Source organism: Vulpes vulpes, chromosome 13 (genome assembly GCF_048418805.1).
Source record: "Vulpes vulpes isolate BD-2025 chromosome 13, VulVul3, whole genome shotgun sequence".
In the NCBI taxonomy this organism is placed as follows: Eukaryota; Metazoa; Chordata; class Mammalia; order Carnivora; family Canidae; genus Vulpes; species Vulpes vulpes.
The window spans coordinates 46744246-46761639 of NC_132792.1; the positions used below are offsets into that span (position 1 = coordinate 46744246).

General features: G+C 37.4%; 1 protein-coding gene and 1 pseudogene across 7 annotated transcripts in view; both read left to right on the forward strand.

The window, feature by feature from the left end:
- The window catches only part of RMDN1 (regulator of microtubule dynamics 1), a 49836-nt gene that overhangs the window by 8245 nt on the left and 24197 nt on the right, over window positions 1–17394 (forward strand). For 5 of the 7 annotated variants that reach the window (XR_011996590.1, XR_011996589.1, XM_026013221.2 and 2 more), the window contains 2 exons: window positions 8016–8133; window positions 16628–16724. Coding sequence is in view for 5 of the 7 variants with exons in the window: in XM_026013221.2 (XP_025869006.2) it covers window positions 8016–8133; window positions 16628–16724 (215 nt within the window). In the remaining 2 variants the exon portion in view is untranslated. Of the gene's footprint in view, window positions 1–2515; window positions 2632–2884; window positions 2917–8015; window positions 8134–16627; window positions 16725–17394 lie in introns of all 7 variants that reach the window. The other 2 variants (XM_072734377.1, XM_072734378.1) reach the window with 1 other exon arrangement.
- Window positions 10131–11374, forward strand: LOC112930785 (L-lactate dehydrogenase A-like 6A; annotated as a pseudogene).

Consider the following 17394-nt stretch of genomic DNA (forward strand, 5'->3'; position numbering starts at 1 on the left):
CAAGCAAAACAGTTTTCACAGTGTTGTTATGGTTGCTGGGGTAATGGGAAGAGATAAACTGCATTATTTTATATATTTTTTAAATTAATATTTGTATAAGGGATTGCTGAAATGAAGCTTCCTGTTACTGAGATGGATGGAATTAGTTATTCCAAGAACTATAAGCCCAAAGCTACTGTAGAAACAAATATTTACTTCTTTAAATGTTTCTTGGTATGGATGCTTCGGTGGCTCAGCGATTGCGCATCTGCCTTTGACTCAGGGCATGATCCTGGGGTTCCAGATCGAGTCCTGCATCAGGCTCCTTGTGGGGAGCCGCCTTCTCCCTCTGCCTATGTCTCTGCCTCTCTCTGTGTGTGTCTCATGAATAAATAAGATAAATAAATAAATAAATAGTAATAATAAATGAAATAAGTAAATAATCTTAAAAAAAAAAACCGTTTCTTGGCAGACTCTTCGTAATGTGAGATTGTTCCCAAGATTGTGTGATTATTTTTTTTCTCTCATTCCCCCTCCTCCTCCTCTTATTTCCAGTGTGGGCAATACTAGAGAACCTATAGCATCTTCCCATTCCCATGTGGAACAGGAAACCCACATACTAATTAATCTTCAATTTTTTCTTTCTTTTCTTTTCTTTTTTTTTTTCTTTTTTTTTTAAGATTTTACTTATTCCTGAGAGGCACACAGAGAGAGGCAGAGACACAGGCATAGGGAGAAGCGGGCTCCTTTCAGGGAGCCCAACACGGGACTTGATCCCTGATCCCTGAGATCATGCCCTGAGCCAAAGGCAGACACTCGGCACTGAACCACCCAGGCGTCCCAGTTTTTTTTTTTTTCAAGCAGGCATGAATCTGATGCCTTTTTCCATGACAGAATATTTTCTTAAAAAAGTTAGTAGTCTACTTTAAGTTCAGAGCCACTTGAGTTAGAATGTATTCTAAAGGTTTTTATTTTATTTTATTTTTTTAAAGATTTTATTTATTTATTTATGAGTGACAGAGAGAGGGGGGCGGGGGCAGAGACACAGGCAGAGGGAGAAGCAGGCTCCATGCAGGGAGCCCAACATGGGACTTGATCCTGGGTCTCCAGGATCACACCCTGGGCTGCAGGCGGCGCCAAACTGCTGTGCCACCAGGGCTGCCCTCTAAAGCTTTTTAAAGTTTATTTCTTTATTGAAGTAATTTGTACACCCAGTGTGGGGCTTGAACTCATGACCCCAAGATCAAGAGTCCCATGCTTCTCTGACTGAGTCAGCCAGGCACCCCTAGAGTTCATTCTGAAGCTTTATATTTTTACACTCCCTTCCACTATTTGTGTTTTTAATGTTATGATTTATTTCTTTTTATTTTATCTATGCATTCACAGATTATTGAACTTATAATTATTTTTACTTTCATGCTTTAACCTTCTTACTAGCTTTGTAAATGATAATAAACTCAGCACCTTTGTGTTATTAGCTTATTCTGGATTTTACTATATTTGCCTTTACTAATGAGATTTATACAGTTGACCCTTGAATGATGCAGGAGTTAGGGGCAGCAACTTCCCCATGCAGATGAAAATCTGCATATAACTTTGAGTGTACGAAAACTTGATTACTACTAGCTTATTAGGAAGCCTTAATGATAATATAAAGGATTGATTACCATATAATTTGTATATGTTCTTATAATTCTTATAATTTTCTTATATTCTTACTATATTCTTTTTTTTTTTACATTTTTTTATTTATTTATGATAGTCACAGAGAGAGAGAGAGAGGCAGAGACATAGGCAGAGGGAGAAGCAGGCCCCACGCAGGGAGCCCGATGTGGGATTCAATCCCTGGTCTCCAGGATCACACTCTGGGCCAAAGGCAGGCGCCAAACCGCTGCGCCACCCAGGGATCCCTATTCTTACTATATTCTTAAAGTAAGCTGGAGGAAAGAGAATGTTATTAAGGAAATTCTAAAGAAGAGAAAACATTGCTGCCTGGGTGGCTCAGTTGAGTGTCCGAATCTTGATTTTGGCTTAGGTCATGATCTTGAGGTTGTGAGATCGAGTCCTGTGTTTGGCTCCACACTCAGAGGGGAGTCTGCTTGAGATTCTCTTTTCCTCTCCCTTTGCCCCTCCCTCCATTCCAGCACTAGCACCTATGTGGTCTCTCTCTTGAAATAAGTAAATCTTTTAAAATATATATATTTGTGGTACCATACTGTAAAAAAAAATGTGAGTATAGGGATGCCTGGTTGGCTCAGTGGTTGAGTGTCTGCCTTTGGCTCAGGTCATGATCCTGAGGTCAGGCTCCCTGATGGGCAGAGAGACTACTTCTCGCTTGCCTCTATCTCTGCCTCTCTCTGTGTGTCTCACATGAATAAATAAAATCTTTATTTTTTATTTATTTTTTTTTTAATAAAATCTTTAAAAGAAAAAAAAAGTGAGTATAAGTGGACCCGTACAGTTGAAACCTATGTTGTTCAAGAATCAGTTGTACTCTCATGTTTTCCTGTTACTAATTAGCACCCTTTTGTTTCAGATTAAAGAAATCTTAAGATTTCCTGTAAGGCTGGTCTTGTGATGAACTTAACTTTGGTTTTGCTTCTCTGGAAAACTCTTTATCTCTCCTTCAATTCTGAAGGTCACCTTTGCTGGGTAGAGTATTCTTGGTTGGAATTTTTTTTTTTTCTCCTAGCACTTTGAATACATAGTGCCACTTTCTTCTGGCTTACAGTTTCTTCTGAAATAGTGTTTGCATTCTTGTGTGTAGGGGTTTCCTTTGTATGTAACAAGTTCCTTTCTTCTTGCCATTTTTAAGATTTGTAAATTACAATGTGTCTAACTGTGGTCTCTTTGGGTTCATCTTACTTGTAACTTTCTTGATCTGGTTATCTGTTTCCTTCCCCAGGTTAGTGACATTTTCAGCCTTTCTATTTTCAGGTAAGTTTTCTATCCCTTTCTCTCTCTTCTCCTTCTGGGATACCTGTAATATGAATGTTGGTCTACTTGGTGTTGTCTCATACGTCTCTTAAGCTGTCTTCACTCTTTTTCATTTCTTTTTACTTTTTTGCTGTGCTGATTGGATGAGTTCCACTGCCCTGTCTTGGGGCTCATGTATGCTTTTGTTCCACTGCATCATCTAGTCTGTTGTTGAATCCCTCACTTATAATATTCAGTGCAGTTATTGTATTCTTCAGCACTGTGACTTGTTTGGTACTTTCTTGTATTTTATGTCTCTTTTTCAAAATTTTTCACTTTCTTCATTCTTCTTCTTAGCTTGGTAAGCATCCTAAGACCATTATTTTGGACTCTTAGGTAATTCACTTATTTCTGTTTCATAAAGATCTTTTTCTGAGGTTCTATGTTGATCTTTTATTTGTAGCATAACTCCTCTTTTTTTTTTCTTGACTCTTTTGAGGTTTTTTTTTTTATGTTATGTTTTTATTTTTTTTATTTTTTTTTTTTAAATTTTTTATTATTATTATTTATTTATGATAGTCACAGAGAGAGAGAGAGAGAGAGAGGCAGAGACACAGGCAGAGGGAGAAGCAGGCTCCATGCACCGGGAGCCCGATGTGGGATTCGATCCCGGGTCTCCAGGATCTCGCCCTGGGCCAAAGGCAGGCGCCAAACCGCTGCGCCACCCAGGGATCCCCTCTTTTGAGGTTTTTATATGCATTAGTGAAAACAGCTATCTCATTCTTGAAGGAATGGCTTCTGTAGGAGAGGAGTCTTATGCTCAACCCTGTCTTAGCTCTTGGCTTTGTCTCAGACCTTTGTGATTGTCCAAGCAGCTTTATTCGTAATGGCTCCCAGTAGGTGAGGGTGTGCCAAGACCAGTCAGTGTCCTAAGGGGGACAAGGATCTCAGTCAGTGCTTCTATCCAGACTGATTGGAAGCCAGACGCTTAGGCAGCAGGTTTTAAAATATGCAAATATTCCTTTTTCAGGGGAAGACTGGGGAGTTGGGCGTTCTCTTTGCTCCCTTCGCATTGAACCCTGAGGTGACAGCCTGTTAAGAACTGTACCTTTGTGTACTACCATTCCGTTGAACCCATGAACACAAGGCCTGCCGACCCCCAGGCTATTGCAGGATGTGTGCTCTGTGTTGCAGCCACAGAAGCCAGTGAACCAGATGCCTACACAAGCTGGTTTCTTCAAGACACTGACAGATGGGGCCTGGAGCACAGCAGAGAGAAAGAGTGATGATTGCACCCATCCCCTGTGGTTTCTGGAGAGAATTATTGTAGGCACCTAGATGTGTGTTAAATTAGATGCTTGCCCCTCTGGCTGAAGTTTTAAGATAAGTGAAGGAGCCTCTTTCACAGAAAGTGTGGGCACTTCTTAATTGGTTGCCTCTGTGCTGGGCTTTGCGGTGAGTGAATCTGCACACTTCAAGAACTGATTTTAGGTTCCCTGTAGCCTTGTAGGCCTCATAGACATGGGCCCCAATTATTTTCTGACCCACATGTTTGGAGGCTTCTCTTTTGGGTGCCGTTCTTAAAAGTTGGGGTGCCTGAGGTGGGGTTCAGATGCTTCTCTCCTGGGGTACCTGGGTGGCTCAGTTGGTTAGGTATCTGACTCTTAATCTTAGCTCAGGTCTTGACTCAGGGTCATGAGCTCCACTGGGCCAGGAGCCTACTGGAAACACACACACACAAAAACCCTTCACTCTTCAAGGAGAAGCTTGGGGTTTTGAATTCCTTCCTGATTGTGGGTCACCATACCTACCACAGGTGGGGTTTACACCAAGATTTAGTCTCAGTTCTATTCATTTTGCTGTTTTTTGTTTTTTTTTCCCTGTTGGTGTAATGTGAAGGAATCATTCAGCTAGTTTTGGGGTTTCTTTTAGAGGAAATTGTTTGGCATATAGCTATAGATTTGGTGTGTCCATGAGAAGTTGTGTGTTCAGGATCCTCCCACATTGCCATCTTGAACCAGATCCATTAGAGGCCATTTTAGAGGCAGCTTACCACAACCATAAGATTCAGAAAAACTTATAAATAATGTTAAGTATTTTTGATTTTATTCTAAAGATTACAGGAAAACATGGAGAAGTGTTTTTTTTCTAAGCTTTTTGAATTTGAGAGAGCGAGAGAATGAGCAGGGGGGAGGATCAGAGGGTGAGGGAGAAGCAGCTCTCTGCTGAGCAACGAGTCTGATGAAGGGCTTGATCCCAGGACCTTGAGATCATGATCTGAGCCGAAGACAGATGCTTAAGGGATTGAGCCACCCAGGTACCTCGAAAACATGAAAAAGTCAAGAAGGCCTAGTACTTACTGTGGATGAATTCTAACATTTAAGAAGAGAAGGAACTAACAGGGAATTAGAAGGAAAACTAGGAGATGGTAGGGACACATTCCTTTCCATTTAATGATAAGTTTGTATTTTGGAATTCCTTCTGGCTTGAACTTAGTATTATCAGTGTTGAAGAAAAGGCCTAAGAGATAGCTTACTTCTTTGGTTTAACAAATATTTTTTGAGAATTCATTGTTGTGGAGTATTGGAGGTGCAAAGTAAAGCGACTCATTCTAGCTCTCTTGGACAGTTTCACAAGTTAATATTCTTTAAAGGTCACTGAGTCCGGATTCTTTCAATTGATTTTTTTAGTTCCAGAAACATTTTTATATTTTCTGACAGATGAGCAGAAAGCTGCTTTACATTAACCAAACTAGTAAGAGTTTCACCCTTACTGTCATTTTATTAATTTACAATAAGAAATATAAATGTCAGCTGCCCAACAGTGTATTTTCTCCTCTCTCAGAAAGCCAGAATATTGTTTATTGAGTACATCAGCAAGGAAGTTGAACACTGTGAATGTGTAATTTCTCAAGGTAAAATAGTCTGTGCAAACTTTTCTTTTTTTTTTTTAATTTTTTTTATTTATTCATAAGAGACAGAGAGAGAGAGGCAGAGACAGGCAGAGAGAGAAGCAGGCTCCCTGCAGGGCGCCTGATGTGGGACTGGATCCCAGAACTCCAGGATCATGCCCTGAGCTGAAGGCAGAAGCTTAAACGCTGAGCCACCTAGGCATCCCAGTGTGCAAACTTTTTTACCATGTGATGTGGCCATAAGTCAGGAGACTTATGAAATCTTAGTCTTTTTCTTGTAAGTACCACCATCACGGTTTACCTGCACCCCCGTACCCTCTGCCCTTAACCCCGTATTGCTGCTTCTTGGTAATGTGAATACACTAAAAAAAAAAATGTTAAAGTTATGACTATGTCAGACTCAGTTTTCCTACTTTGCTGTTGGTTTGTTTTGAATCCATTTGTATGGAGTATCTTGAATATTCATGCCCAAGGAAGTAAATAAAGCATTCAGCAAATTGGAATATGTTGGATTCCTCATTCTTTTCCTAGATCCTTATGAGAAGTTAAATATGGGTCAGATGTGAGTCCTGAGAGAGAATTGAGAATGGGTACAAGGTTATTTGTTTTTTTTAACTTAAACAACTAGAAGAATAGAGTTGGGAAAATTGTGAGGTTGGAAAATTTGAGGGAAACAGTAGCTGTTTTGGCTAATAAATATGAGAGGCCTGTTGTACTTCGTGTAGAGATGGTGATTAAGCTGTTGGATATATGATTCTGAAGTTGAGAGGAGTCATACAGGCTTCATTTTAAATTTATGTGTTTTTGGCACATTGATGGTATTTAAAGAAATGAGATCACTAAAATGGTACAAGTAGAGAAAAGGTCTGGGATGAAGGCCAAAACACACCTGGCCAATGAGGAACCAACCAAAGAAAAGGAGCAGTTGTTGAAATCGGAGAAAATAAATGATAGTACTGTTCCAAAAGCCAAGTGAAAAGTGTTTCGAGAGTGAGAGAACACAGCAAGTGCTGAGGAAAGGGGCTGGGTGAATTGCAAAGGAGCATGGGGAAAAGGGGGAAGGGGCTTGCAGATATCTTTGATTGTGGTGATAGTGATGGTTACATGGGTTCATATGCATGCCTTAATGAATTTTACATGCTATGTATGTGCAATTTATAGTATGTCACTTTTGTCTCAATAAAACTTTAAAAGAAATTAACCATCTATTCATAATTTTAAAAAATAAAAAGAAAGTGATCAGCTGTCAAATATTGTCAATAGGTCAAGGAAGCTGAGAATTCAGAATTGACTATAGGAAGTAACTACGTCCTTGGTAACCCTAACTAGAATACCATCAGTGGAGGTGTGGGGATAAAAGTGATTTGTGTGCGTTCAAGAGTGAATGAGAAGAGAGGAGTGGAGACAGTACAGACAACTTTTTAAAAGTTTTGTTTAAAAGACAAGTTAGAAAATGAGACTTAAGGGAGAAGTGAATTAAAGATAAAGCTCTTTGTTTTTAAGAGAAAAACAAAAGATAGTATGGCTTGTTTTTATACCAGTGGGGATGAAACAAGAGAAAAGGAGAAAATATGTAAAGAGAATAACTTTTGTAGGAAAGAATTATTGGAGTGATTTCCAAGGATATATACTTCTCCTTTGCCACTGGTCTTGAGAATACTGACCATCATAATGAGAACTAATTTATAAGTCTGTTTGGATATGCTCTTTGTTTTATTCATTGTTTATTTAGAAAGCTTGGGTTTTATAAATCACTTTTGAAGATAACTTTAAATCCATGTACATTTTTAATGTGTAGTAATCACCATAACTGATATTTTTCATCTTGTCTGTTCATAAGATTAATACTTATTATATATTACTATCTCATATTTTATTTCTAAGTTATAATATGAAAGTCTCCTCATAAAATGTTTATCTTACATTCAGCACTTAGTATGACTGTGATTTTTAGATAAGTTACTGTTAGCCTTAGCTGTTGTTAAGAATCTTTTAACAGGATATGCTTTCCCTGTAATGTAACTATATAATGTAACTAGTTTTACTGAAGGATTTGATAAAGTAAATTTTGAGCCTCCAGTATTCTTAGGATTGATTATTTTGGGGGGTAGGAGAAAATCGGTGTGATTTTCTTAATGTAATTTTTGCTTGGAGTAGCTATTCCTTTGCATTTTGTGTTTGATAACTCTGACTATAATTGTTTCCATAGGTGATGGGAAATCTGGGAGCTTTCAAAAGAAGCCTTTTATTCTCAGCCTTACCTTATTTGGGTTTTGAAGCATATCGACTATTTTCCCAGGCTGCTGTGGTTCATGCCACAGCCAAAGGTAAGCCTAAGCTAAACATATGAACTACTTAGAATTACTTATGTTTGTTATATTTGTTGATAACTTTAAGTTATTTTTGAGTAAGTAATGAAACTAACATAGGCTATATTCCTACTTTGCTCTATTTGTCAATGAATCTGATAATACATATCTGTGTATGTGTATATATCTGTGTGTGTGGATATAGCTCTGTGTGTGGATATATATCTTTGTATATGTAATTTCTTCTAGCAGCTAGAGCTCCTTCAGTGAGAAATACTCTGTTCATACTTTATAGTTTTATGGGACCCTTGGGGTAGGAGTGTTTTTTAGATTTTTAAGGGGTTGAGGGATAATGGGAGAGGGTTACACCACAGATAGTATATCTGTGCCTTATGACATAATAATTCTTTTGTTTCCTTAATTCCAAGGTAATATACTCATCTTGATATGTTAAGAAAGGTTCAGTTACTTTGAGGTAGAAGTATTTTATTTACAAACAAAATGCAATTTAGTACTAAATATCAAATAACAAGGGTGCCTAGATGGCTCAGTCAGTTAATCGTCTGTCTGCCTTTTGCTCAGGTCATGATCTCAGGTTTCTGGGATTGATGGCTTCCAGCTCCCTGCTCAGTGAGGAGTCTGCGTCTCCTTCTGCCCCTCTCTGCTGTTCTCCCACTCTCTCAAAATAAATCTTTAAAACAAAACAAAATGTCAAATAACTGATTAAAAAAGTAGAAAAACTGTATCAGATTTCTTATTTGGCATTTTGGCATATTATAGATAAGTAAGTGTATATCAAGACTTGCCACATTTTAAAAAAATTAAACTAATTATGTGTGTGTTGACAGAGCCAAAATTTCAGTATATTAGAGAAAAATTTTTAATTTTGGGGTTAAACTTTTTGTTTTTCTTAGTCCCCACCCTTCAGTCATTAAGAAGTGGCTGGAAAAAGAAGCAGAGATTTCATTTTGAGTAGATATTCTTACTAAAATTGTGATAGATGAAGAATTTGAGAATATTAGGTAAAAATTACTAGTTATTAAAAATGTCATTATTGATTTCAATTTCCCATGCTCTTTAAAAGAGCAGATCATTGAGAATTGCTATGTTTTTGTTTTATCTTTCCTTTTTTTTTAAATGTATAATTCTTATGAAGGATAAAGTAGAAGAGTTGATTCTTTAGACTTGTCACCTAACTTCAGTTCTCACAGCAACCTTGTAAAGTAAGGACAAACTGTATTATGACACAATAATAATAAATTTTTAAAATGTATCCCTGAGATATGTGCCCAGTGGTTGTAGTTTTAATATTTTAATATTTTTCTGTGTGTGTATGTGTGTTCCATAACAGTGTATACATTATATAGATATTTTTTTGAATGTAAACTCTACAGCCAACGTGGGCTGGAGCTTAGGACCAGGAGATCCACAAGTTATTGTTTCTTGGCCTCTTGGCTAAGATCAAGTGGGAGATCCAAGAGTTGGGAACTCTAATGACTGAGCCAACTAGGGTCCATCCATTACAGTATTAACTTTCAAAAAGAAGCTCACAGTTTTAATTCTTTAAAGTGTGAGAGCAGAGATTAGAACTCTAACCAATTTTTTTGGTCTGTCACATTTAGTTCCAGTGTGCCTTAGCACCATTTCCTTACAGAAATGAGTGCAAAGGTGTAGGCCTCACTGAGCAACAAAATATGACACTCTGAAAGGAAAAACTGAAATTAACTTTAACTTTCATGGTAATAGTCCATTTTTTCAAAAGTGCCTTTATTTAAAATTATTGCATATTCAGTAAATTGAAAAACATTTTAAGATGCTGGACCCTGGGGGGTGGGGTGGCTGCATGAGCTGAGTGTGTTCTCACCTAGCTGCAGTAGTGAGCTGTGTGGGGTAGTGTATTGAACCTTCAACTATTTCTTTACTTTGGGATTCAAATAACTTTAATGTGGCTTTCCTCCATTCCCTTCCTTCACCTGTTGGGTGAGCAGCTATGATCTGAGGTGGGGGAGTCCTGCAGGCAAGCCAGAGACTAGGCCCTCCAGGAGTGAATGTCTTTTGCCTAGGCATGGCTCTGCATTCCTGCCAGGTAACATGCATCCCCCTCAGGGAGAGTTGATCCTTCATCCCTGTCTCCAAGATGGCAACTGTGAGGTGCAAACTGATTAATAAGAATTTCACTTCGAAGGAGACCATTCATCACAATAAGATCTCTTATAGGAACTGAATCAGTTGGCATGGCGTGTGCTATCAGTATCGCATTAAAAGGCTTGAGTGATGAACTTGCCTTTGTGGATGTTGACGAATGCAAACTGAAGGGTGAGACAACGGATGTTCAACATGGAAGCTCTTTCATGAAAATGCCAGATATTGTTTTCAACAAAGATGACCATGTCACTACAAACCCGAGCCTAGTGATTATGACAGCAGGTGCACACTCAGGGAAAGGAGAGACACATCTTGATGTAGTCCAGAGAAATGTGTCCATCTTTAAATTAATGATTTCCAACATTACCCAGTATAGTCCTCAGTGCAAAATGATAATTGTTCCCAATCCAGTGGTTATCTTAACTTATGTAACTTGGAAGTTGAATGCCTTTTCCCAAAACCGTATTATTGGAAGTGACTGTAATCTGGACACTACCCGTTTCCATTTCTTTGTTGGGCAGAGATTTATTAGTATCCACTCAGAAAGCTGTCATGGTTGGGTCCTTGGAGAGCATAGAGACTCAAGTGTACCTGAGTGGAGTGGAGTTAACATTGCTGGTATCCCCTTGAAGGATCTGAATTCAGATATATGAATGGATAAAGATCCTGAGCCCTGGGAAAATGTCCAGAAAGAAATGATAACCTATGGCTATGAGATGGTTAAAATGAAAGGGTATACTAATTGGGCTGTGGCCTATCTATAGCTGATTTAATGGAAAGCATTTTGAAGAATCTTAGGAGAATGCATCCAGTTTCCACTATAACTAAGGGCCTCTGTAGAATAAATGAAGTATTCCTTATTGTCCCTTATATCCTGGGATAGAATGGTATTGCAAACCTTACTAAGATAAAGCAGACCCCTGAAGAGGAAGTCTATTTGAGAAAGAGTGCAGAAAGACTTTGGGAAATTCAGGAAGAGATCAAGCTTTAAAGTTGTTTAAAGCCACCATTTTGAAGTTACTGAAGGAGAGTAGATGTAGGATTGTATATTAAACTTTTGAATAAACTTGAATTTGTGTATGTGTGTAGTAGTTGCTATATGTGTGTGTGTGTGTGTGTTGTAGTAGTAGTAGCAGCAGCTACTTAGTCAAAAAGAATGCATGATGTATGTATTTAATGTGTTATAGAAATTCTGGTTCTTTTCCTTTTTTTTTTTTTTTTTAAAGACTTCATTCATGAGAGACACAGAGAGAGAGAGAGAGGCAGAGACAGACAGAGGGAGAAGTAGGCTCCCTGCAGGAAGCCCAATGTGGGACTCGATCCTGGGACCTGGGATCATGCCCTGTGCCAAAGGCAGATAGATGTTCAGCTGCTGAGCCACCCAGGCATCCCGAAATTCTGATTCTTTTCATCCAGTACATACTAATTCTTTCATTCTGGCTGGCTTATATATATGTTCATTTGTATGCTATTTAAAAAAAAGTTGTAACTTCTTTATAAATGTAAAATTAAAAGTTTATGCAATAACTCTAATGTTCCAGTCCTAACTCCAAATGAAACCTTGATGCGACCTTAAAATATAGCATTTTTTTAAAAATTTTTATTTATTTATGATAGTCACAGAGAGAGAGAGAGAGAGAGAGAGAGGCAGAGACACAGGCAGAGGGAGAAGCAGGCTCCATGCACCGGGAACCCGACGTGGGATTCGATCCTGGGTCTCCAGGATCGCGCCCTGGGCCAAAGGCAGGCGCCAAACCGCTGCGCCACCCAGGGATCCCAAAATATAGCATTTTAATTAATATTCCAAGGTATAACTTATTCTGAAAACTAAATTTTCTTTATTATAGGTTTTTTTTTTATTATAGATTTTAAGAAAATTGTCTTATATTGTAGAATCCTTCCTGTGTTTTCAAGCATATTTGGAGCACTTCGAAAGTTAATACAAAGAACAGGGTGTGGATATATGTTTAGCCTCCTTTGATTTTCTTTAGCTTTATTTTCCTAAATGTTGCTTTATAATTAGTTGATTGGCATGTTCATCATAATTTGTGCAACTAGGCCATAGCCCTTGAAAAAACATCAAATTTCTTTTTTAAAAACTTTATTTTTTTGACAGAGGGAGAGCATGCACACAAGAAGGGGCAGCAGGAGAGGAAGGAGCAGTCTTCCCATTGAATAGGGATCCTGATGTGAAACTTGATCCCAGTACTCTGGGACCATGACCTGAGCTGAAGGCAGATGCCCAGCCAACTGAGCCACCTAGACGCCCTGAAAAAACATCAATTATTGATAAAATATAGAGACGAGGTTTTATTTTAACTTGGAAAATGATCTGTTTCTATAAAACTATAATCAGTCATTACAAGTTTTACTTTGTCATATATCTCTCCCTTCTATTTGCTATACTCTGATCTTTATTTTTCATACTTTTTAGGAAATGTTCTTCAGATAATTCCACTCATCAAAAACTGCTCAATTCTCTTTAGAGCTGCTTCATGCTCATTGAGGCCAGTTTAAAAAATTTTTTCCTCCTCTGTTTACTGGGATACAATCATACACTAAATCATGTTTTTAGCAATTAAAGGCATTTAATTTATTTTTTGACATTTCAGTTGGAATGGGATTGTCGGACTCTTTTTTAAAATGGTAACATCTGTATTTATCACAGGATAGGACAAATACCTACTTGTCAACCGTAATAGAAGAATTCCAGTAAATAGTTTCTCATTATTTCTCTAAAATAGACAAAAGTTAAGGTCCCTCAAGATATGCTAATACAGTCACATTACTCTTTTGTGTGTGTGAAGGTTCACTTGTAAAATGCCTAAAAGATAATTACAAGTGGCCCATTTTAAATAAGGATTCTTCATATAAGCACTTCAGTTGTCTCTTTCTTATACTTTGATTCCTCTTTGATGAATCCACAGAACTGAGGTCAGTGCTCCTTCATCTGTATTTCTTTGTATTACTACAGAGCATCTTTATCTTTATTTTTTATTTAAGATTTTATTTATTTATTCATGAGAGAGAGAGAGAGAGACAGAGACACAGGCAGAGGGAGAAGCAGGCTCCATGCAGGGAACCCAACGTGGGACTCGATCCCGGGTCTCCAGGATCAGGCCCTGGGCTGAAGGCAGCGGTAAATTGCTGAGCCACTCGGGCTGCCCACTACAGAGCATCTTTAGAGGCATTGCTTCCAATACTGCTGGGACACAGTATTGTTGGTATGAAAAATTTGCCTAAAATGTTGATGATGTTGGTACTCAGCCTTCTAGGATCCAGAAAAATCCTAGAGTATCTGGGAAATCTAGATTCTTCTTCTTCTTCTTTTTTTTTTTTTTTTTTTTTTAAGATTTTATTTATTTATTCATGAGAGATCCAGGGAGAGAGAGAGAGAGAGAGACATAGGCAGAGGGAGGAGAAGCAGGCTCCATGCAGCAACCCAGTGCGGGACTCGATCCTGGAACTCCAGGACCATGTCTTGGGCCAAAGGCAGATGCTCAACCACTGAGCCACCCACGGGTCCCTAGATACTCGTTTTCTACTTTATAATTTCTGTAAGGAGAAAGTACTTCTACTTCCCAGAAGTAGAACTATTTTGCTTGCTTTGAGGGTAGAGTATTTCTTTTTGTCCAGATAGGTCTCACGTGGCAAGAGTATACTTAGCAAGAAAAACTAGAAAACCAAAGTTTATTAGCTTATGTCATATCAATGATATTTTTAAAAATTTCAAGGATTATGATTTTGTACATACTCCTTTTAGGCTAAATTTAGATTTTATTGTACATTTGAGTTAATATCTCAATTCATCTTGGGATATTCATTATAAGTTGAGAAGTAATTGACTTTAAAAGTTTAGTCTATTTCATACAATATGGTCTCTTTATGTTAGTAACATAGCTTATTTTTAAATATTTTCAGGAAAAGTACAGAGCATTAAACAAGTAAAAATCCACACAGCTGATTTGCAGATATGAGTGGTCTACATGTTTCCAACCTAGTGCCTATGTGAGTCTGTAGTATCAGAGTAAGTGCGCTTTTTTCTTGTAAATTGCACACTGCCATGATTTTAGAAATTTATCTCTAAGAAACAAGAAAGAAATACATATTTAGAGCCTGGATATGATAGTTTATGGACCTATACTGTGTAATAAAAAAGTAGATAAGTGATTTAAGAAGTTAAGAAAGACTAGTACGCACAAAAATGTACACACACTAGTACATTAAATTATTCACTTAGTTTCTACAGCTTTCTTTTAATTACATGAGTGATGAGATACAGCATTCCTAGATCATGTTAAGGACAGTAATCCCAGTCTTCTCAGAAAAGGCTGAGCAAAATCATGGATAGAATTAAATGTAACTTTGTTATTTACACATAGCATTTATACATTCAAATATGCCAGGTCAGTATATTTAATACTGTAGAAGTTTTCTGTCACAGAGCTGTCACAGATTACCACAAATTTAGCAACCTAAAACAACATAAACTTATTGTTTTATAGTTCTGTAGTTCAGAAGTCCAAAATGGGTCCCACTGGATTAAAATCAACACATTAGTAGAGCTGTGTTCCAGGCTCTAGGGGAGAATCACTTTCCTTGTTTACAGCTTCTAGAGGTTTTCCACATTTCCTAAGCTGAAGACCCCTTTCCTCAGCTGAAGACCCCTTTTGTCCATATTTCAAGCCAGGAATCATTTCACTCTGCCCTTATTTTCATTGTTAAACCTTCTTTGAGTTTGTTCTTCTAACTTTGTTTTCCACTTTTAAGGACTCATGATTATATTGGGCCCCCTGGCCAATCCAAGGTCATTTCCTGTTTTAAGGTTAGCTGATGAATAGCCTTAGTTCTAGTTACAAACTTAATTCCCTTTTACCAAATGTACAGATTCTAGGGACTAAGATGTAGACATTTTTATGGCCATTATTCTGCCTACCACACATATCGACTAAGAATGCTAAGGATCACTAATTTTTCTTAAGGATCTTTGAGTTGTTGGGGCACCTGGCCGGCTCAGTTAGTGTAGAGCATGAAACTCTTGATCTCAGAGTTGTAAGTTTGAGCCCCAGGTTGGGTGTAGAAATTACTTAAAAAAAAAAAAAAATTTTTTTTAAAGATAATATTCATTCATGAGAGGCAGAGAAACAGGCAGAGGGAGAAGCAGGCTCCATGCGGGGGCCCTGATGTGGGACTTGATCCCGCAACCCTGGGATCATGCTCTGAGCCGAAGGCAGACGCTCAACCACTGAGCCACCCAGGCATCTTTAAAAAATAAAATCTTAAAACAAAAATCTTTGGGTTCTTATACCTTAATTTGGAGAATCAGCCACTGGTAAAAATATAGGATAAAATGGAAGCAAACTTAGGAAAATTAAACAGCCATATGTATATTGAACTATGGCATCCAACCAGATTGAATGAAGTAGGAATAAGGAAGAATTTGCTATTGTCATTCATTTTTTTCTTAAATTATTTTTATAATTACATTATGATGTTAACTTGGTAAAAAATACTTCACTTTACATAGTTGTGTCAAATTCAAGAGATTTTTTTCTGGTCTAGATTTTAATTTTTCAAAAATTAAAAAAAACGCTCAAATACGCTATTATCAATTAAAGCATAGTAAGGTAAATAATAAATTTGATTGAATGTATTGAAATGTTGTTGGCTTGACAATTAAATATGTATGTTCCTTATTAATAATTGGAATATCCTGAAATTCAAGCTTGCTGGTTTTTTTTTTTTTCAGGAAATAGATTTTTTTTTAGAGCATCACATTTTCTATAAGGTTTATATATTTTGTAGTAATGTATAAACTAATGAATTGATTGGAGCAGAGTGGCAGTGAGGTAAGTTTCAGATTCTCTGTATATTTAAATTCATCTAAGGTTTTGATGGCAAATTTGACTTTTTCCATAACAGTGTCTTTATAAGTTAGGTCATTAAGAGAATCTAGTGAAACAGTGTGGTGTAGTCCATGCAAATTAATAATGTTCAGTGCTGGAAGTGGATGTTCTCATTTTCTGTAATAGCACTTAGCAACAAAGAGTTTGTGTGTGTGGAGACTAAGGGTACTATAAATTCCTCACAGGAAATTGCTTTCTTCATTTAAAAAAATGTATCCTATTTAGTTAGTTCCACAATGTTTTCTAATATTTTTATTTTCTGTGGTTTCAGTAAAACACTTACTGTGATAGCTTCATACTTACCTCTACTACACTTACATCTAGAAACTTCAGAATTTCTGATCTTCTTTTATAGATGATTTTTATATCTAATTTGTTTTGCTTATATATGAAAATGTTTCTTAGAATTGTTGCTGCTGGTTTGGGAAGCCCTACTTTATTGTGTCTTTTTTCATTTTTAGTTTTCGGAGTTGAAGAAATTCTTGAACAAGCAGACTACCTATATGAGAGTGGAGAAACAGAAAAACTTTATCAGTTGCTTACCCAATATAAGGAAAGGTAGGCAATCTATGATAGGCCTGGGTTTGCAGTTTCCTCAGAATTTTTGTTATTTAACAATTAAAATAATTGTTGGTGCTTGAAATTTTTATAATTTTTTCAAGTTTTTATTGCAAAATTATATTTCTTACAGTTTATATATGATGTTTCCTTTTTAAAAATTTTATTTTTTTAATTTAATTTTTAAAAAAGATTTTATTTATTTATTCATCAGAGTCACAGAGAGAGAGGGAGAGACATAGGTAGAGGGAGACGTAGGCTTCGTGCAAGGAGCCCAACGTGAGACTTGATCCCAGGACCCCAGGATCACACCCTGAACTGAAGGCAGACACTCAACTGCTGAGCCAAAATTAAATTGGATTCCAATTTAATTTTTTTAAAGATTTTGAGAGAGCGCATGCACACAAGCAGGGGGAGCAGCAGGCAGACGGAAAGGAAGAAGCAGACTCCCCAGTGAGAGAGCTCAATGTGGGGCTCCATCCTAGGACCCTGGGATTATGGGCTGAGCTGGAGGCGGCCTTGACTGACCGCCTCCCAGGTGCCCCTGTAGTATGATGTTTCTTGCAGTAAATGATTCACAAGTGCTACATGTATCTCATTGATTTAGAAAAGGTGATTCTCCATACTCATTTTAGTAGAATGTTGAATTATTTATTCCATTTTGTTATTT